This window comes from Electrophorus electricus, chromosome 23 (assembly GCF_013358815.1).
Source record: "Electrophorus electricus isolate fEleEle1 chromosome 23, fEleEle1.pri, whole genome shotgun sequence".
Lineage (NCBI taxonomy): Eukaryota > Metazoa > Chordata > Actinopteri > Gymnotiformes > Gymnotidae > Electrophorus > Electrophorus electricus.
Window position 1 is genome coordinate 4,801,402 of NC_049557.1, and position 21,552 is coordinate 4,822,953.

The 21,552-nt window shown below is 52.2% G+C and overlaps 1 protein-coding gene across 2 annotated transcripts; it reads left to right on the forward strand.

Moving 5' to 3' along the window:
• The first annotated feature begins 648 nt into the window (after window positions 1-648).
• Window positions 649-17,757, forward strand: rnf11b (ring finger protein 11b). 2 transcript variants are annotated; one of them, XM_035521802.1, is made up of 3 exons: window positions 649-1,185; window positions 17,031-17,200; window positions 17,550-17,757. In XM_035521802.1, the coding sequence occupies exons 1-3, from the start codon at window positions 1,063-1,065 to the stop codon at window positions 17,719-17,721; spliced, it is 465 nt and encodes a 154-aa protein (XP_035377695.1). In that variant the 5' UTR covers window positions 649-1,062; the 3' UTR covers window positions 17,722-17,757. The 2 variants fall into 2 exon arrangements, with proteins under 2 accessions (XP_035377695.1, XP_035377694.1); XM_035521801.1 differs by lacking the exon at window positions 649-1,185 and adding an exon at window positions 1,514-1,893.
• The last annotated feature ends 3,795 nt before the right edge of the window (window positions 17,758-21,552 follow it).

The following is a 21,552-nucleotide window of genomic DNA, read 5'->3' on the forward strand; positions in this document are numbered from 1 at the left end:
AATGTCTGTGTTTTGACTATAGCATTATTCCCCACACCCACACCAAAATGATTTTACAAGGTTCTGAAGCCCAGAAACCCTTATTTAGTGTGTGTCTACTCTGCCAGTAAACATTCCTAAGAAATGTTTAAGATTAAATGACATCATTACCTTTAATTAGATTTCTTTGTCCTTGTTGTCAACACAGAACATATTTATTAGTAGCCTGGCCTATAGGACAGAGAATCGTGGTGGCCCAAGTATCTGTATATACAAATAGGTACAGGTTAGACAGCTAAAAGTAGAACTGGTGGCTAGCAGCCAAAGTTGACATCAGTTGTTCGTGGTTTTTTTTTTGTTTTTTTTTCATAGTGCCATCAGGTTTTAAACGTGAATTGACATCATTAAAACATAGTACGTCTATGACAGTTACACACACATATTCTATATCGCAAATACGGTCAGTAGAGACAAATATCTCAAAAATCACAACTGACTTTATGCATTTAACTACATTTTCAACGCTTTAAACGTTGCTGTTTGGTGATCTCACTGAAGCATGAATATGTAAAACTTACTTCCTTATTGAAGAAGAAGCCTTTTGATTGGCTTGCGGTGTGCGGGGGCGGGGCTAACTGCCTGTCTGAAAGGCAACTCGCCTATGAATCGCCATTGAGAGAGAAAACACTTGATATTGTGGGATTTGACATCGGAGAAGACACAACAGTTACGATATAGGTAGATGATCACAGACAAACGACAGCTGAAGAGACATTTGGCTCATTTAATGGGGTTTTGTAAAGTTAGGAAAGCTTGATTAAAAGAAAAGCCTTTTGTTTTCTTCTCGCTGCGCAAGGCTCTCTGTTAGTTTTGCCAGGTCTTTGAGGGCTTTGTCTCGACATGGTTTATTTTTGGTGAAACACACACAGGCTCCCGGGGATTTTACTGCCCTGTTTCTGATGGATACTGAAGTGTCTGGAATCAGCATTTAGTGACAAAACCAGGTCCAAGTGATTAATACAGACAGGCCAGTTAGTTAGGGTCCAGAATCTGAACAACGAAGGTGTTGGAGTTGGCTAGGACATGGGCAATTGTTTAAAGTCTCCTACTTCGGATGATATCTCCTTGCTCCATGAATCGCAGTCAGACAGAGCGAGTTTCGGCGACGGGGCTGATCCAGACCAGGAGCCACCGCCACCTTATCAGGTGAGAGGTGTTATGAACGTCGGGACGTGTGCGGTTTCTTTTAAATGTGCAGTCTAAGGCGACTTAACGCATCTCTTTTGTTCCTTAGCCACGGGCACCTCGGATGCGCTCGAGCTCGAAGATGTGTGGTAGCCAACTAGCGTTAGCGAACCCTAACATAGCCAGAAGCCGTTGTTCACGAAGAAAGCTTTTAACTGTAAAAAGAAAACAAAAAACAAAAAAACCAAACCCTTTCGCCGTATTATAACGCTTATAATTATATGTCGTCTAAACGCCGTCATGAAAAAACACAGCCCTGAAATACTGGCCTGGTGTCAATTAACGTTACATCATGTCGACCTTATCCTAAAGTCCCTGTGTTGTGTTGCTTGTAGCTCAGATAGCCTAGCTTCGCTAGCTGGTTAGCGCACTAAATCCTCTGTGTGATTTTAACGGACGGTCAAGGTCCTAAACGTGGCATACAATGTACATCCAGACCATTAAACTATAGAGTGCGCATTGTTTCCTTTGAGCGGTTACTTCCCATCGCCGGCTTATTGATTCAACGCACGAAGAGGCGTTAATGCGCAGTCATGTATGGGGTCTGTAGTGTGTTGGGAGAACAACTTGGTCTTGTGCATCTCTTGCATTGACGTGGATCGCAGTTATGTACACTTGCACAACTTTGCGGGACTAACCTATTTCCTAGATTACAGCACTGTGCTGTCTGTGAGTATGGACTACATACGAAACACTGAGACGTTTATTTCTTGTATAATATTTTACGCTGACTGAAGGAACTGTTACAAAGACTCCTGTATATTTCACATCCAGTAAGTATGGTTCATTTTTTAAGGTTTTGGTATTTGTCGTTCTTTTTTGTTTGCTTGCAAGTTCAGACCAACAGTGCGTTTGTCAACCCAGCCTGTGTGTTGTTGGACTGTTATGTCTGTCGTCTCTATTGGTCTTGAAGGTGTTGAACATTTGAGTGCAAGGTCACGGTCATAGTCACAGGTTAGTTTAAAATTTCCATATGGTGTGCAAGATGATGCCAGAACTTCATTTTGAACAATATATTATTGAAAAACATCTCTCTCTCTCTCTCATCCATTTTATATATATATATATATATATATATATATATATATATATATATATATATATATATAGCTACTGCGAGCCTGCTTAATGCTAGTAATGAGCAAAGAAGACAATGGTTGTTAATGACTTAATGATGTGAAACTCTGGTTAAGGTCTCTTCTAAATGGTTAAAACAACAGCCAGGTCTGAGTGTTTCAACCAGTGATATGTTATTGGCTCACAGCTGTAGCTAGGCTCTTGGCTTTTCAACAAATAGAAATGAAAATATAAACATTTAAATGTGAAATTCTTCTGTAGAACAAATATTGTTCATCCTGTGAAATTCTTTGACACTTCCACCAGTAGAATGTTCTGTGCCTAACCTTGACAGACAGGTCAAATTTGAATCAGAGTGAAGCCTTCGCCCGGCAGTGGAGCTGCGTGCTGCTTCCAGCTCTGTCGGATATGTGGACACTTGCACAGTATTCTGTTGGAAGTTAAGATGAGACAGATAGGACTCCCACTCTGTTCTGTAGCAGTGTGCACCATCAGTTCCCAGAGCAGGAGTCTATTTGACAGTTCCTTCACTCGGTGTAAAATATGACACAGTGTTTCAGAAGTGTTCCCTCTCTCTTCCTCTTGTCTTCCTGCCTCTCCCTTCTTTTCTAGACTAGGCACTTTGCAGCTTGGTGGGAGCGCCATTCCCCTCAACTGCCTCATATTGCTGTGGTCCTCTGTAATGTAATGGGTGTTTGGCTCAGGCGTGGGGGGCAGCGGTGGAGAAGCAGACAGCATCGAGCGTTTTTTTTTTTTGGGGGGGGGGGTGTTTGGCTTTCACTCCTTGCAGTGTCCTGACAACACTCTTTGGCTGGGAATAACACCGTTGGCTTGACGTCAGGAGGTCTGTTTGAACTATGTGGAGCAGACAAAGAGCCAGCCCAGGCCAAGTTTACAACCCAAATCACATTTACTGTGTGCCAAGAATGCTTGACATGTTTCATTTTCTCCTTCATTGGGAATTTTGGTTGTTCTCACTGGCCCTCTTGATGGAAAACCTAAGAACATTTTCCCACGTTAAGAACATTTTCAAAACGGTATTACAGATTCCCAAAATTTAAAATTAGCGCAGCTCTTGTTGTTGATGAATTAACCGATGGATTGAGGGGGGTGTCTTTCCTAGCCTCGTTTGTGGTAGCAGAGCCGCCCTGGGCTCCAGGTTACAGCAGCCTGGACAGGAACTCGTGTTTGTGGTCGATTTCTTCTTACAGCTGTCATGCTTCCTGAATCTCATAGGTGCTGTATTTAGTGTTCAGCGGAGTGAATGCAGCTGTCTAATAAGCTCAGACCCAGCTGGTTGACTTCACGGCAGATCAGCTGCGGCTTCAGAGTGAGGTTAGGAGATGTAGGCAAGCGCTTTCTCTTTATGTGTAGGTGATGTGACGAGCAGTAATTTCATGGTGGAAGAGAGATTTTTGTGTGTGTGTTTGTTTGTTTGTTTGGGGCAGTTAAGTAGAGATGCTGACTCATCTTTGCAAGCTGGGCATGGGTAGATAAGTGTGTGTGTGTGTGTGTGTGAGAGAGAGACACACAGAGTGAGCAAATGAGAGCATGAGGGGGAGAGGGAGCACGCATTAGCGTGTCAAGGCTTTGTTGAAATGACGGAGAGTCCCTGTAGCCTTGCACATCTCCCCTCCTCTCACCCAGAGTGTCGGCCCATCGGGTTGATCCCATTCTGGCTGGCGTGCAGCCCGCACTCTGCTTGGTGTTGTGTTTTACGGCCAGCCTGTGGTGCGGCAGACAACCTGTCCCTCCCTCTCTCTTTCCTGTCTCATGCAGAGAGCACGCGCCATGCTTGTATGGAGGACTGCTCAGCTGGAGTGTCGCACTACGCGTACACGCGGACCAAAAGCCCTCTTCCCACACACTTCATCTCTCCCGCTTTTATTTTCTTTCTCCACTCTCTGTCTTCTTTGCATGTCTGCAAAAAGGTAAAGGCAAAAGAAGACTGGGGGGGGGGATTCATGGGTAGAGGTCGATGACGATCCCTCGCACTGTGAGGAAAGGGGGCAACATGATCTATGAAAGCACATCAAAATAGAACGAGCATTGCTTTATTACTGGAGAAACACTATTTGGAGTTCTGCTATCAGTTAATAAAGGAAATTAATAAATCGATGTTATGTAGCATTTCACAGCTTGACATATGCTCACCAAACATGTGTTGGTCCACAGTCTGGAACACTTTTCCTTATGTACACTATAATCTGAGGTTGATGGTAATATTCTCTTTCAGAACTGCAGCTCACAAGTGAAACTGCAATGCCCATTAACTCCTTGTTATTTTAATCATACTTTCAGAATTGCTGTTGCCTGATTCCAAGAGTGTAATATAAAAACAAATCCCTTTCAGATAAAATCCTCTCTCTGCTACATTACCTTGTTAACAGTGTTAAGAATTTGAAAGCTTTGCTTTGCTGGACTCCCTCTGACTTGGCAAACTACATGAAATGTATTTCATGTATAAGCTTTAGACTTTTGACTTAAATTGTTCCAGTATGTCTTAGATATTTTGTGTTAAATCACATGATTGAAATCAAAACTCCTGGTCATAATGAAAGTGGCACAGGCTAGATTAATATTTCATCTATCTTTAGCACTTCATTAGTTTCAGTGAAGGTAAATAAAAGCCTGTTTGGCTTGAAAGGCAGTTTTGCTTCTTGGATAAAGGTGATTCTTTTCGTTCTTTATGAAAGAGGGATTTGAGGAGAGGTGTTCATATTCTATGAAAGAAAAAAAAAAACAGACAGCCTTCACAAAGAAACCATTCACACATGTTAATGTTGTGCGGGAATAGCCTTCTCTGCTTCAGCCCCAGTAGTCCCAAGTCTCAGGTATACAGGCTGAAGAAACTAGACCTCGGTTACTGTGTTTTCTCAAACCGACCCTGTTATAAGAATCCCATGCGTGTTCTTGTGGTTTTGAAATCCCCTGGCTGGCAGTAGCAGAGGCATCAAAGTTCAGAGCTGTAGCCACATTCCCATGCTCTTCACACATGCTGCTTGAAGGAGGTGCAAGATTGGTCATCGCTGCATGGGTGAAAGTGTTTTTGAATCAGGATGGCTTTCACAAAATGAACAGTAACACAATGTGTAACTGCATCTGCAGTGCACTCTAGTACGCAGTATGTAGACTGTCTAATTATCATCTGTGTTTGTGTAGTATACCGAACGTTGACCTGGTTTGTGGTGAGTTGCTCCAGGCTGTCGGTGTATCCTGCAGCATTGCTGCCATGCACCTACATATGTGCCTGATTGTTTAACCTTCTCTTTTAGTTTGTGTGCGCGCATGCGTGTGTACATGTGTTTGCATGTGTGCTTGAGCTCACTCAGAGCATCAGTTTTTTTTTGCTGTACTAAAGATGGTCATATTAGCTGTAAATAGAGACCAGTTTGCAGGCCATTAATGTAACTAATATGGGAATGCAGAATTTATATTTCTGTACATGGGTGATAATCTCCATAAAAATGCAATATGAGTATTACGATGAGAGTGAAGAAGTGGTTCCAGTCTTTAATTAGGCAATGGTGTGGGTGTATATACCCCATGACTGCTCACTGAAGGCCTTTACACCACTAGTTAAACTTTAGACAACATGCAGCGAGAACCTCTTGTTTGTTTTTATGGCGGTAGCCAATTTTTGCAAGAAAATGCAATAAACTATAATTAAATGCCAATATTGGCAGTCACTATGGAAACATTGCCTTTCTTTTACTATAAAAATTCAGTTGTGTGCCTAAAAAAATGACTTTTTTTTTTTTTTTTCCTCTCTCTCATTGTTTTTCCTCTTATGCTTCTGAGCTCAGGGTATTTCTCACTAAGCCCTTTCCCTTGCTGTTTGCTCATTGTTTACCTAACCTCCCTGTCCGTTATAATAAACAGCAGTTAGGAGGAACCCTTCAGCCCAGGCCCTTTCCCGCCAGCTGGCCTGTCGGCCCTCCCAGCAAACCCGTCCCACCTGGCCTGGCCTCACCCCGGGCTGATCCGCACACACAGGAATGTCCGTGCCGACATACTTCCATCCCGAGAAGGAACGCATGTCGCTCTCCTTGTCCTGTTGGGTGCGCGCTCTCACACGGGCGAGGTCACTACCCCAGCGTCCTCGTCGTAAGGAGGCGTCTGCCTCACCTGCGTGTGCAGGTGCCGGTGTTGGCGTGAGCAGGCTTTCCCTGGTGCTGCGCCCAGGTCTGCTCACCATTGTTGGCGCTCACTAGGCTGGAGGGACTTGCGGGATTGTGTGTGTGTGTGTGTGTGTGTGTGTGTGTGTGTGTGTGTGGGACTTGCCGCTTCTTGGGTAATACAGAGAGACTGCGGTGTGGAGGCTTTTGTCTGCTGAGAAAGCGGGTGGGAAACCTGTGGAGAGGCTGCTGTGAGCTGCCAGCACCAACAAAGAGACAGTACTGAAGACTGTAGTGAACGCCAGGGTTTGTTTTGCATTCTCACAGTGAGGGAGGAGGGGTAGTCCAGACGGCACACTTTGTCTGCACCATGTCCGGCCATGCAGGCTACCAGACAAAACATCTTGCGGCCAGCGCGCAGGCGCGCGCGTACACAGCCTCTAGACCCCCTCTCGTGATTAAGTAATGGTAAGGTGTCAGTTGAGAGAAGCGTTGCCTTCGCCCGGTGAGCGAGTTCTTGTCCTCCTGTTCACCTTTCCCCCCATGAATTGGCATGCACGCCGCCCAGCCCACACGCTCAGCCCTGTAGGGCACCAGTGTATGTGCGCACACCTGTCAGACGGCTGTTGGTGCAGCTGACCTTGCCGTCTCCTGTCTGTCAAAGACACTGGTGCCCTCTAATGACATGCCTACGTCCTCCCCAGCTGCTTTTGGCTGTGCAGAACTGGGCACCTGACCGTGTCGACGTGCAATGACAGGTTCCCCCGTCCACACGCTTTCAGAGGCAGTCTGATTACATGCAGGCTTTGATCTGACATCTGATGTTGGTGATGCACGGGCCACCAGCACTCCCCGGCTCGCAGACCAACTCCCCATGCACGGCCGTGCATGGGTAACATCCGTGGGAAGACGGGCTACTAGAATTTCAGGCATTAAGAGAGTATAGTTTGGTGCAGTAAAATTGTTGGCTGTGTGGGTGTGTGGCCTGTGGTTTGAAGAGAGAGTATGCTGATCCAGTAACATGAGAAAGTGTGTGCTGAAAGTGCAAAACTTCCCAAGCTCTAATGGACCCCCTCCTGTATTTGTTCTCACTCGACAACATCATGGCAGAATTTTTAACACCTTCCATGGGAGACATTTAAACTACTTGAGTTATTTCCTTCACCATCTCTTTGGGGCATTGTGGGGCTTTAGGGTGGGTGGGATGACGATATGCTTTCATTATCGTGTGGAGAGTGGTGTGTGGGTGTGTGTGGAGAGTGGTGGGTGTGTGTGGAGAGTGGTGGGTGTGTGTGGAGAGTGGTGGGTGTGTGTGGAGAGTGGTGGGGGTGTGTGGAGAGTGGTGGGGGTGTGTGTGTGGAGAGCGGTGGGGGGGGGGTGTGTGTGTGGAGAGCGGTGGGTGGGGGGGTGTGTGTGTGGAGAGCGGTGGGTGGGGGGGGTGTGGAGAGCGGTGGGTGGGGGGGTGTGGAGAGCGGTGGGTGGGGGGGTGTGGAGAGCGGTTGGGTGTGTGTGTGTGTGTGTGTGTGGAGAGCGGTTGGTGGGGGTGTGTGGAGAGCGGTTGGGGGGGTGTGTGGAGAGCGGTTGGGGGGGTGTGTGTGTGGAGAGCGGTTGGGGGGGTGTGTGTGTGGAGAGTGGTTGGGGGGGGTGTGTGTGTGGAGAGTGGTGGGGGGGTGTGGTTGGGGTGTGGGTGTGTGTGTGCAGAGCGGTTGGGTGTGGGTGTGTGTGTGGAGAGCGGTTGGTGGGGGGGGTGTGGGTGTGTGTGTGGAGAGTGGTGGGGGGGTGTGGGTTGGTGGGGGGGGTGTGTGGAGAGTGGTTGGTGGGGGGGTGTGTGTGGAGAGTGGTTGGTGGGGGGGTTGGGGTGTGTGTGGGTGGTTGGTGGGGTGTGTGTGTGTGTGTGTGTGTGTGTGTGTGTGTGGAGAGTGGTGGGGGGGTGTGGTTGGGGTGTGGGTGTGTGTGGAGAGCGGTGGGTGGGGTGGGGGTGTGGTTGGTGGGTGTGTGTGTGTGGAGAGTGGTTGGTGGGGGGGTTGGGGTGTGTGTGGGTGGTTGGTGGGGTGTGTGTGTGTGTGTGTGTGTGGAGAGTGGTGGGGGGGTGTGGTTGGGGTGTGGGTGTGTGTGTGGAGAGCGGTTGGGTGTGGGTGTGTGGAGAGCGGTGGGTGGGGGGGGTGTGTGTGTGGAGAGCGGTGGGTGGGGGGGTGTGTGTGTGGAGAGCGGGGGGTGGGGGTGGGTGGAGTGGTGGGAGGGTGTGGAGAGCGGTTGGGTGTGTGTGTGTGTGTGTGGAGAGCGGTTGGTGGGGGTGTGTGGAGAGCGGTGGGGGGTGTGTGTGTGGAGAGTGGTTGGTGTGTGTGTGTGTGGAGAGTGGTTGGTGGGGGGTGTGTGTGTGGAGAGTGGTTGGTGGGGTGGTTGGGGTGTGTGTGGGTGGTTGGTGGGGTGTGTGTGTGTGTGTGTGTGGAGAGTGGTGGGGGGGTGTGGTTGGGGTGTGGGTGTGTGTGTGGAGAGCGGTTGGGTGTGGGTGTGTGTGTGGAGAGCGGTTGGGTGTGGGTGTGTGTGTGGAGAGCGGTTGGGTGTGGGTGTGTGTGTGGAGAGCGGTTGGGTGTGGGTGTGTGTGTGGAGAGCGGTTGGGTGTGGGTGTGTGTGTGGAGAGCGGTTGGTGGGGGGGGTGTGGGGAGGGTGTGGGTGTGTGTGTGGAGAGCGGTTGGTGGGGGGGTGGGTGTGTGTGTGGAGAGTGGTGGGGGGGTGTAGTTGGTGGGGGGTGTGTGTGTGGAGAGTGGTTGGTGGGGGTGTGTGTGTGGAGAGTGGTGGGGGGTGTAGTTGGTGGGGGGTGTGTGTGTGGAGAGTGGTTGGTGGGGGGGGTGTGTGTGTGGAGAGTGGTTGGTGGGGGGGGTGTGTGTGGAGAGTGGTTGGTGGGGGGTGTGTGTGTGGAGAGTGGTTGGTGGGGGGGGTGTGTGTGGAGAGTGGTTGGTGGGGGGGTGGGGGTGTGTGGAGTGGTGGGAGGGTGTGGAGAGCGGTTGGGTGTGGGTGTGGAGAGCGGTTGGGTGTGTGTGTGGAGAGCGGTTGGTGGGGGGGTGTAGTTGGTGGGGGGTGTGTGTGTGGAGAGTGGTTGGTGGGGGTGTGTGTGTGGAGAGTGGTGGGGGGTGTAGTTGGTGGGGGGGGTGTGTGTGGAGAGTGGTTGGTGGGGGGGTGGGGGTGTGTGGAGTGGTGGGAGGGTGTGGAGAGCGGTTGGGTGTGGGTGTGGAGAGCGGTTGGGTGTGTGTGTGGAGAGCGGTTGGTGGGGGGGTGTAGTTGGTGGGGGGTGTGTGTGTGGAGAGTGGTTGGTGGGGGTGTGTGTGTGGAGAGTGGTGGGGGGTGTAGTTGGTGGGGGGGGTGTGTGTGGAGAGTGGTTGGTGGGGGGGGGTGTGTGTGGAGAGTGGTTGGTGGGGGGGGGGGTGTGTGGAGAGTGGTTGGTGGGGGGGGGTGTGTGTGGAGAGTGGTTGGTGGGGGGGGGGTGTGTGGAGAGTGGTTGGTGGGGGGGGTGTGTGTGGAGAGTGGTTGGTGGGGGGGGTGTGTGTGGAGAGTGGTTGGTGGGGGGGGTGTGTGTGGAGAGTGGTTGGTGGGGGGGGTGTGTGTGGAGAGTGGTTGGTGGGGGGGTGGGGGTGTGTGGAGTGGTGGGAGGGTGTGGAGAGCGGTTGGGTGTGGGTGTGGAGAGCGGTTGGTGGGGGTGTGGAGAGCGGTTGGTGGGGGGTGTGTGTGTGTGGAGAGTGGTTGGTGGGGGGGGTGTGTGTGTGTGTGGAGAGTGGTTGGTGGGGGGGGTGTGTGTGTGTGTGGAGAGTGGTTGGTGGGGGGGGTGTGTGTGTGTGTGGAGAGTGGTTGGTGGGGGGGTGTGTGTGTGTGTGGAGAGTGGTTGGTGGGGGGGTGTGTGTGTGTGTGGAGAGTGGTTGGTGGGGGGGTGTGTGTGTGTGTGGAGAGTGGTTGGTGGGGGGGTGTGTGTGTGTGTGGAGAGTGGTTGGTGGGGGGGTGTGTGTGTGTGTGGAGAGTGGTTGGTGGGGGGGTGTGTGTGTGTGTGGAGAGTGGTTGGTGGGGGGGGTGTGTGTGTGTGTGGAGAGTGGTTGGTGGGGGGGTGTGTGTGTGTGTGGAGAGTGGTTGGTGGGGGGGTGTGTGTGTGTGTGGAGAGTGGTTGGTGGGGGGGTGTGTGTGTGTGTGGAGAGTGGTTGGTGGGGGGGTGTGTGTGTGTGTGGAGAGTGGTTGGTGGGGGGGTGTGTGTGTGTGTGGAGAGTGGTTGGTGGGGGGGTGTGTGTGTGTGTGGAGAGTGGTTGGTGGGGGGGGTGTGTGTGTGTGGAGAGTGGTTGGTGGGGGGGTGTGTGTGTGTGGAGAGTGGTTGGTGGGGGGGGTGTGTGTGTGTGGAGAGTGGTTGGTGGGGTGGTTGGGGTGTGTGTGGAGAGTGGTTGGGGTGTGTGTGGGTGGAGAGTGGTGGGGGGGTGTGGTTGGGGTGTGGGTGTGTGTGTGGAGAGCGGTTGGGTGTGTGTGTGTGTGTGGAGAACGGTTGGGTGTGGGTGTGTGTGGGGGGTGTGTGGGGAGGGTGTGTGTGTGTGTGTGGAGAGCGGTTGGTGGGGGGGGTGTGGGTGTGTGTGTGGAGAGTGGTGGGGGGGTGTGGTTGGTGGGGGGGGTGTGTGTGGAGAGTGGTTGGTGGGGGTGTGTGTGTGGAGAGTGGTTGGTGGGGGTGTGTGTGTGGAGAGTGGTTGGGGTGGTTGGGGTGTGTGTGGGCGGTTGGTGGGGTGTGTGTGGAGAGTGGTGGGGGGGTGTGGTTGGGGTGTGGGTGTGTGTGTGGAGAGCGGTTGGGTGTGGGTGTGTGTGTGGAGAGCGGTTGGTGGGGGGTGTGTGTGTGTGTGTGTGTGTGGAGAGCGGTTGGTGGGGGGGGTGTGGGTGTGTGTGTGGAGAGTGGTGGGGGGGTGTGGTTGGGGTGTGTGTGTGTGTGGAGAGCGGTTGGTGGGGGGGGTGTGGGTGTGTGTGTGGAGAGCGGTTGGTGGGGGGGGTGTGGGTGTGTGTGTGGAGAGCGGTTGGTGGGGGGGGTGTGGGTGTGTGTGTGGAGAGCGGTTGGTGGGGGGGGTGTGGGTGTGTGTGTGGAGAGTGGTGAGGGGTGTGGTTGGGGTGTGTGTGTGTGGAGAGCGGTTGGGGGTTGTGTGTGGAGAGTGGTTGGGGGTGTGTGTGTGGAGAGTGGTTGGTGGGGGTGTGTGTGTGGAGAGTGGTTGGTGGGGGTGTGTGTGTGGAGAGTGGTTGGGGTGGTTGGGGTGTGTGTGGGCGGTTGGTGGGGTGTGTGTGGAGAGTGGTGGGGGGGTGTGGTTGGGGTGTGGGTGTGTGTGTGGAGAGCGGTTGGGTGTGGGTGTGTGTGTGGAGAGCGGTTGGTGGGGGGTGTGTGTGTGTGTGTGTGTGTGGAGAGCGGTTGGTGGGGGGGGTGTGGGTGTGTGTGTGGAGAGTGGTGGGGGGGTGTGGTTGGGGTGTGTGTGTGTGTGGAGAGCGGTTGGTGGGGGGGGTGTGGGTGTGTGTGTGGAGAGCGGTTGGTGGGGGGGGTGTGGGTGTGTGTGTGGAGAGCGGTTGGTGGGGGGGGTGTGGGTGTGTGTGTGGAGAGCGGTTGGTGGGGGGGGTGTGGGTGTGTGTGTGGAGAGTGGTGAGGGGTGTGGTTGGGGTGTGTGTGTGTGGAGAGCGGTTGGGGGTTGTGTGTGGAGAGTGGTTGGGGGTGTGTGTGTGGAGAGTGGTTGGTGGGGGTGTGTGTGTGGAGAGTGGTTGGTGGGGGTGTGTGTGTGGAGAGTGGTTGGTGGGGGTGTGTGTGTGGAGAGTGGTTGGTGGGGGTGTGTGTGTGGAGAGTGGTTGGTGGGGGTGTGTGTGTGGAGAGCGGTTGGTGGGGGTGTGTGTGTGGAGAGCGGTTGGTGGGGGTGTGTGTGTGGAGAGCGGTTGGTGGGGGGGGGTGTGTGGAGAGCGGTTGGTGGGGGGGGGTGTGTGGAGAGCGGTTGGTGGGGTGGGTGTGTGTGGAGAGCGGTTGGTGGGGGGGGGTGTGGAGAGCGGTGGGTGGGGGGGGTGTGTGTGTGGAGAGCGGTGGGTGGGGGGGGGTGTGTGTGGAGAGCGGTGGGTGGGGGGGGTGTGTGTGGAGAGCGGTGGGTGGGGGGGGTGTGTGTGTGTGGAGAGCGGTGGGTGGGGGGGTGTGGAGTGGTGGGAGGGTGTGGAGAGCGGTTGGGTGTGTGTGTGTGTGTGTGGAGAGCGGTTGGTGGGGGGGGGGGGGTTTGTGTGTGTGTGTGGAGAGCGGTTGGGGGGTGTGTGTGGAGAGCGGTTGGTGGGGGGGGTGTGTGTGGAGAGCGGTTGGTGGGGGGTGTGTGTGGAGAGCGGTTGGTGGGGGGGGGGTGTGTGGAGAGCGGTTGGTGGGGGGTGTGTGTGTGTGGAGAGCGGTTGGGGGGGGTGTGTGTGTGTGTGCAGAGCGGTTGGGGGGGGTGGGTGTGTGTGTGGAGAGCGGTTGGTGGGGGGGTGGGTGTGTGTGTGGAGAGCGGTTGGTGGGGGGGGTGGGTGTGTGTGTGGAGAGCGGTTGGTGGGGGGGGTGGGTGTGTGTGTGGAGAGCGGTTGGTGGGGGGGGTGGGTGTGTGTGTGGAGAGCGGTTGGTGGGGGGGGTGGGTGTGTGTGGAGAGCGGTTGGTGGGGGGGGTGGGGGGGTGTGGAGTGGTGGGAGGGTGTGGAGAGCGGTTGGGTGTGTGTGTGTGTGTGTGGAGAGCGGTTGGTGGGGGGGGGGGGTTTGTGTGTGTGTGTGGAGAGCGGTTGGGGGGTGTGTGTGTGGAGAGCGGTTGGTGGGGGGGGTGTGTGTGGAGAGCGGTTGGTGGGGGGGTGTGTGTGGAGAGCGGTTGGTGGGGGGGGGGTGTGTGGAGAGCGGTTGGTGGGGGGGTGTGTGTGTGTGGAGAGCGGTTGGGGGGGGTGTGTGTGTGTGTGCAGAGCGGTTGGGGGGGGTGGGTGTGTGTGTGGAGAGCGGTTGGTGGGGGGGGTGGGTGTGTGTGTGGAGAGCGGTTGGTGGGGGGGGTGGGTGTGTGTGTGGAGAGCGGTTGGTGGGGGGGTGGGTGTGTGTGGAGAGCGGTTGGTGGGGGGGGTGTGTGTGTGTGTGTGGAGAGCGGTTGGTGGGGGGGGTGTGTGTGGGTGTGTGTGTGGAGAGCGGTTGGTGGGGGGGGTGTGTGTGTGTGTGTGGAGAGCGGTTGGTGGGGGGGGGGGGGTGTGTGTGGAGAGCGGTTGGTGGGGGGGGGTGGGTGTGTGTGAGGAGCGTTGGTGGGGGGTGGTGGGGTGTGTGTGGAGAGCGGTTGGTGGGGGGGGGTGTGTGTGTGTGTGTGGAGAGCGGTTGGTGGGGGGGGGTGTGTGTGTGGAGAGCGGTGGGTGGGGGGGGTGTGGAGTGGTGGGAGGGTGTGGAGAGCGGTTGGGTGTGTGTGTGTGTGTGTGTGTGTGTGGAGAGTGGTTGGTGGGGGGGTGTGTGTGTGGAGAGTGGTTGGTGGGGGGTGTGTGTGTGTGTGTGTGGAGAGTGGTTGGTGGGGGGGGTGTGTGTGTGTGTGTGGAGAGTGGTTGGTGGGGGGGGGTGTGTGTGTGGAGAGTGGTTGGTGGGGGGGTGTGGGGGGGGTGTGGAGTGGTGGGAGGGTGTGGAGAGCGGTTGGGGTGTGTGTGTGTGTGTGGTGTGGATGAGCGGTTGGGTGTGTGTGTGGTGTGTGTGTGTGTGTGGAGAGCGGTTGGTGGGGGGTGTGTGTGTGGGGTTTGTGTGTGTGTGTGTGGAGAGCGGTTGGGGGGTGTGTGTGTGTGGAGAGCGGTTGGGGGGGTGTGTGTGGAGAGCGGTTGGTGGGGGGGGTGTGTGTGGAGAGCGGTTGGTGGGGGGGTGTGTGTGTGGAGAGTGGTTGGTGGGGGGGGGTGTGTGTGGAGAGTGGTTGGTGGGGGGGGGTGTGTGTGGAGAGTGGTTGGTGGGGGGGGTGTGTGTGGAGAGTGGTTGGTGGGGGGGTGTGGGTGTGTGTGGAGAGCGGTGGGTGGGGGGGGGTGTGTGGAGAGCGGTGGGTGGGGGGGGTGTGTGTGTGTGTGGAGAGCGGTGGGTGGGGGGGTGTGGAGTGGTGGGAGGGTGTGGAGAGCGGTTGGGTGTGTGTGTGTGGAGAGTGGTTGGTGGGGGGTGTGTGTGTGGAGAGTGGTTGGTGGGGGGTGTGTGTGTGGAGAGTGGTTGGTGGGGGGGGTGTGTGTGTGTGGAGAGTGGTTGGTGGGGGGGGTGTGTGTGTGTGGAGAGTGGTTGGTGGGGGGGGTGTGTGTGTGTGTGTGGAGAGTGGTTGGTGGGGGGTGTGTGTGTGTGTGTGTGTGGAGAGTGGTTGGTGGGGGGGGTGTGTGTGTGTGTGGAGAGTGGTTGGTGGGGGGGGTGTGTGTGTGTGGAGAGTGGTTGGTGGGGGGGTGTGTGTGTGTGTGGAGAGCGGTGGGTGGGTGTGGAGAGCGGTTGGGTGTGTGTGTGTGTGGGGAGAGCGGTTGGTGGGGGGGTGTGTGGGGGGTTTGTGTGTGTGTGTGTGGAGAGCGGTTGGGGGGTGTGTGTGGAGAGCGGTTGGGGGGTGTGTGTGGAGAGCGGTGGGTGGGGGGGGTGTGTGTGTGTGTGGAGAGCGGTGGGTGGGGGGGTGTGGAGTGGTGGGAGGGTGTGGAGAGCGGTTGGGTGTGTGTGTGTGGAGAGTGGTTGGTGGGGGGTGTGTGTGTGGAGAGTGGTTGGTGGGGGGTGTGTGTGTGGAGAGTGGTTGGTGGGGGGGGTGTGTGTGTGTGGAGAGTGGTTGGTGGGGGGGGTGTGTGTGTGTGGAGAGTGGTTGGTGGGGGGTGTGTGTGTGTGTGTGTGGAGAGTGGTTGGTGGGGGGGGTGTGTGTGTGTGTGGAGAGTGGTTGGTGGGGGGGGTGTGTGTGTGTGGAGAGTGGTTGGTGGGGGGGTGTGTGTGTGTGTGGAGAGCGGTGGGTGGGGGGGTGTGGAGAGCGGTGGGAGGGTGTGGAGAGCGGTTGGGTGTGTGTGTGTGTGGGGAGAGCGGTTGGTGGGGGGGTGTGTGGGGGGTTTGTGTGTGTGTGTGTGGAGAGCGGTTGGGGGGTGTGTGTGGAGAGCGGTTGGGGGGTGTGTGTGGAGAGCGGTTGGGGGGGGGGGTGTGTGTGTGGAGAGCGGTTGGTGGGGGGGGTGTGTGTGTGGAGAGTGGTTGGTGGGGGGGGTGTGTGTGTGTGTGTGGAGAGCGGTTGGTGGGGTGGTTGGGGTGTGTGGGGGTGGTTGGTGGGGGGTGTGTGGAGAGTGGTTGGTGGGGTGTGTGTGTGTGTGGAGAGCGGTGGGTGGGGGGGTGTGGAGTGGTGGGAGGGTGTGGAGAGCGGTTGGGTGTGTGTGTGTGTGTGTGTGTGGAGAGCGGTTGGTGGGGGGTGTGTGTGTGTGTGTGGAGAGTGGTTGGGGGGGTGTGTGTGTGGAGAGTGGTTGGTGGGGTGGTTGGGGTGTGTGTGGGTGGTTGGTGGGATGCGTGTGTGTCTGTGGGTGTGGGGGTGTGTGGGTGTGTGTGTGTGTGTGTGCACGGAGAGTTTTGGGTGTGTGCGGAGAGGTGGGTGTGTGTGTGCGCGTGTGGAGAGGTGTGTGTGTGCGCGTGTGGAGAGGTGTGTGTGTGCGCGTGCGGAGAGGTGTGTGTGCGTGTGTAGAGAGTGGGTGCTTGGGTGCTGTGGGTGTGGATGTGTTTGGGTGCTGTGTGGGTCTGGAGAGTGGGTGCTGTGTGGGTCTGGAGAGTGGGTGCTGTGTGGGTCTGGAGAGGGTGTGTGGATGCTGTGGGTGTGTTTGGGGTCTGTGTGTGTGTGTGGGTGGAGAGGGTGTGTGGATGCTGTGGGTGTGTTTGGGGTCTGTGTGTGTGTGGAGAGTGGGTGCTGTGTGGCCAGTGTTGGCCACATACAAGTGTCTCTCACAGCTTGTGATGACGACATCATGGTTTGTGGCCCGGTGAGCTCAGGCAGCGCCGAAAACGGAGAAATTGGCAGCCACTGCTCTGTCATTACTTTGGGCTTCAGCTCATTTAGAGTCACAGACCACTGCTGCTCACTTCTGATTTCGTTTCCCAACTGACCAGCATCGTGTGTTTAGACTTCTGCAGTAAAGAAAAGACGCCACTTCTAAAGACTCTCCTGTGGGAAACATTTCACTCGTTGGTCATAGACAAAAGGTCAGGCAACAGAATATTTATGTCTAGTGATGTGGCTCCGTTGGTTGTAAGGGATAAAAGGATAACATATGTTAATGTCTTGCCCTTATAGCGTTGGTCTAAGCACTATCACCTGTTTTCCCACTGGTTCTCCTAGGGAATGCATACGAAGCATCTGTTTGACTAGAACCACCTACCTCCCTACCCCCATATATGCATGAAACAAAGTTTCGATGAAATATTGCCCCCTAGTGGAGCATAATTCATATTTCCCACTTGCAATATGATAACGCTTACTAATAACTATAGTCCACTTCATTATTAAAACGCAATTTCTCATCTAGCTTGGTTACTCACTTTCCCATATTGGTTTACAGTCAGACGCCCAATTCCTTCATTTGAATCTTGTTAAGGAGGTGGAGACGTGCAAGCTCATATTTTGTTGTGCATGCGTGTGTGTTTATGTAGGAGCAGATTCATGTTCCCGTGTACCACCCCACTCCGAGTCAGACCCGGTTGGCGACACAGCTGACGGAGGAGGAGCAGGTGCGTATTGCCCAGAGGATCGGCCTCATCCAGCACCTGCCCAAGGGAGTGTTTGACCCCGGCAGTGACGGCACCGAGAAGAAGATACGAGAGTGAGCAGCCTAACTAACATCCTTCTGCCCGACGCTACTTTTTTTCCCCTAAATAAATGAAATGGCTATGTCGTTAATATATTTTTAGCCATATCTATTTTGTCCAAAATTAGAAAGGGACCAAGGTATTAGGAAAAATACGCCCTTTTGTATTTCAGAATTTTTACCTAAATGTTAGAAGTTCTCAGAGATTTACACACAACTTCTTTCTGGGCTAAAACCTGCAGAATAACCAGATAATAATATGCAGGCATGTGTCAGCTTTGCAGTGTATTTTTTCAAAGTAAGACCAGCAGCAGCCCAGCAGTGCTGTGAAGTGCTGCTCTCACAGTGCTGTCTCCCTGTGCAGGTGTGTGATCTGCATGCTGGATTTCGTGTACGGCGACCCAATCCGCTTCCTGCCCTGCATGCACATCTACCACATGGACTGCATCGACGACTGGCTCATGCGCTCCTTCACCTGCCCCTCCTGCATGGAGCCCGTGGATGCTGCTCTGCTCTCATCCTACGAAACCAACTGAACACTGGCTGTACTAATCCTTGTCTCTCATATATATATATATATATATATATATCTATATATATATATATATCTATATATATATATATCTATATATATATATATCTATATATATATATATCTATATATATATATCTATATATATATATATCTATATATATATATATCTCACACACACACACACACAGAGTTCCTGGACAGGGCAGGTGGAAGGTGGTTCCCATGGCATCATGGGACACTGGAGGACCTGAGATGCTTTCCTGGGTTGTCCTGCTGGACAGGGAACCTGCAGGAGCCACACGAGTGGCTACATCATGTGACTTTTCAACAATGTCCTGACTCCCAACAATGTCTCATCATTCTGCTGTGGCACCTCTTACACTGGAAGGCATCAAACAGTAGAAAAATGTACAAAAAAAGACTATGGGGAAAATGCAATTTGGCTTGTTCTCCTCCCAATCGCTGTAATGCAGTGGGGAGAGGGGCTCACTCTCTTCTTTTCTCTCACACATTTTTGTGTGTCTCTGTGTTCCTCTGTCATTCTCTCTCTGTCTCGCACTATCTCTCTTTCCATGTCTGTTAAGGGCTCGTTTGTTTTTCACCTGAGATGATGAAACGCGCTTGCACACTAATTACACATGTTGAAATTTGCACTTCTTAAAGACATCTCTTCCCATGGGGCCCTGTACATGGAGGGTTGTGTGCATATCCTGAAACGTGTTCCATTCCACTCTGTGTTTGTTGGAGCACCTTCTCCTTTCCATATTGGTCATGACTAACAAACCTAAATGCCACCTAGCAGCCTGAAACATACTGTTTTCTATGGATTTAGGAGTTATCTTACCACGAATAGTGCAGTTTCTGAGTAGACACTGACACCGCTTTTGGTGTTTTGGCTCAGTACTCTGGCACTGTGGATTTAAAATCAAAGCATGCTCCTAGAGTACAGACTGCCAGCGCTTCTGTTATTTTTACATCTATAGGAATAACAATAATATATTTACTCAACATCCTCCTCTATCCCAGGGTCAGAAGTCAGCTATCTGCTCAGCTGTTCAGTGGCAGACTTTGCGATACACCATGCTTTCTTCATGCACTAATGAAGGGTCTAGGTTTGATTCTAGATGTGGCATGTGCAGCTGAAGTCTGCTCCTTCTCGTCCGTAAAGATATGGGAATGTTACTAAAGAGCATCACCGGAGCTCAAACCCGGGCTTGATCAGAGACATGGCAGGACCATCAGGGCTGGATTCCTGGATAGGGCGAAAGCCTTATCTTTTAAGGTGATTCAGCATTTTTTATCTAGGGTTAGGACTGGGCTGTAGGTGTGTCAGAACGGGCTGTTTTGGTCTCTTGCTGAGCCATAGCATAACAACTGGCAGACAATCAAAAACTGGTGGAGAACCAGCCCAAGAGTGCTGGAAATGAGGAAAGACAGAAGAGGACCACTTTCCATATACAGTCATAGACACCAAGATGATCCTCTGTAAGAGTGATCGCCAGCTGTGGTAGCAGGGTGAATTAATTGCACAGAAACAGCATAACTGCTCACATCCAATCAAATAGCTTCAACGTCTCATGGTGGAGATTCACCTTGCGTTACAGCAACTGCGGAGTTTCAGTGCCCCCAAAGATGGGATATTCTTGACTGGCCAAGTCAACGACCCAGTCACCTGACCTCAATTCAATTTAGCCTGCATTTCATTTTGAAAAGCCTCCAACATGAGCAGGCAGGGAAAATGGGCCATGCAAGATTCTGAGGGCCTGGTCATGTTTATGGCTCATAGACTACAGGCAGTTATGAAGTGCATAAAATTTGCACCCATGTATTTAAACATTTTGCTAAACATTTATTAATTTATCTGATTGCTTTTCCCTCAAATGGGAGGGGAAAAGAGGTCTAATTGCTCTATTCAGCCAATACAGATATAAATACCCTGTAAATTATGTGCTTTATGTTCATAAAAATCATATACGCTAAACATAGATTTAATGTGCTGGACTGCATAACCAAAACAAGAAATACTGTCACTGTGCATTTCCCAGGCTGTTCCAGCAGATTGGTTTTCTGATTAGGTTGGCTTTGGAGTGCTCTTACCAGTACACAACCTTTGAGATTTCTGGAGAAGAACTTTCGACTTCCCACTCTGCTGAAATATCAGCTTGTCGCTCAGTTATTGTGTCTCGTTTTCTTGGCTTTGAAGTTGTGTATTCTTTATCTGTATATTTTTACAAATATAATTTCCCCCCCCATTGTAGTGAAGACCATAGTGCTGGAGCTTTCACATTGCCACAGTCGAACAAAAACATTGCACACTGATGGTTTCTTTGGTTGTAACCAATTTAAAGGTGCAATATTAGACTCTGTGGTTTGCGTTAAAGGTGAATGAATGACCCTTCGTAAAAAATACACATAAATGTGAATGATTACACCATTCACCTTGGGTCACTTTGGTTTGCATAGTATTGTTTTTTGTTTTGTCTGTGCATATGTGTGATTTTAATTCATGTACTGTTTATTTACTTGTCCTTATTGTGCATATACTAGATTGTTTTGTGGCTGTAATTTATATTTTAAAAACAAATCTCATGCTTAATTTTAGAGGAAATTCATCAAGCAATGACCATACAGAGAAATGTGCAAGTATGTGTCTGACTTTTGGAAGCAGCCGACATTGAGGTTAAAGTCGGTTCAATTCACTGGCATGGCTCCTGCTTAGACAGCAAAAGTAAGCATTTGTCCTTTTGCAATGTCTCTGTACCATCTCATCTATTTCTCCTTTTCTCTCTGTCTTTAAACATAAATGTAAAAAGTAGAGGCATGAAGGTGCCACTGCATGAACTAAAACCTGAGTGACATGGATTAGCAGCTTACCAGTGCGTTTGATTGTCTGGAACATTCCTAGGTACCCTTTGCCCAAGAGCCTCACTATTCTAATTGATACAGAGGCACAAATGAACATAGATGTTGCTCTATTTTTCTAACTCCTGTGTCGTCAGTTCTATAAAAGGAAAATGGTGATCTTCATGACTAAAGGAAGTGGAAACTTGGTGCTGGTTTTGTGCGCTGTTTCTGTGCTCTTGGTATTTCATCATGTGTTGTTCTTCTAGCCATCACCCTGTTATCAACCACATTTCCAGACGTACACAAATGTAAGAAAAACTGAAACAGGGACGCGGCTGCTATTAAAGTGAAGAGTTTTTTATTTGTGTGTGGACTATTTTTGGGGGTAGAATAAGCATATGCACATGGAGGGTTTATAGTCATGACATGGGATTCATCGTCAACCCTGCTGGCCTTCATAAGTGGCCTGCTACCTGTAGCTAGGTTAAGTAAACATAACTTTATCTTGTTGCTTTTGATGTAGAAAATTCCTAACTGAGTCTTCTTACCCAAGCCGGATTCATTTGTCAAGAGCCCTGGTATAATATGATTTTAACTGCTGAGCTGACTTATTTTGCATAGAAAATGCTCCATTGCTACCACAGTTAAACTTTTGTTTAACAAGAGAGGGCAGAGTTACTTTGTCCTCCATAATCTCAGACATTAATACTGGGAAGGCTTAACGTCACACTGCCTCCACTGGCTTGCCTTTTTCCCATTGTTCATCCTGGTGCCATCTATCCCCCAGGTAAGTAACACAAATTTTTACATTTTACACACAAAATAAAAAAAGATATAATTCATCAGCTCAGGCCACTTTCTTCAATTCAGCATATTAAAAGATTAAATTAACAGATTGAGGGAAAGCCATATATATGGAGCTAACAACACCACAGTCACAGGTTCACTGTGGATAAGGTCGTCTGCTGAATGCCGTAAATGTGTGACT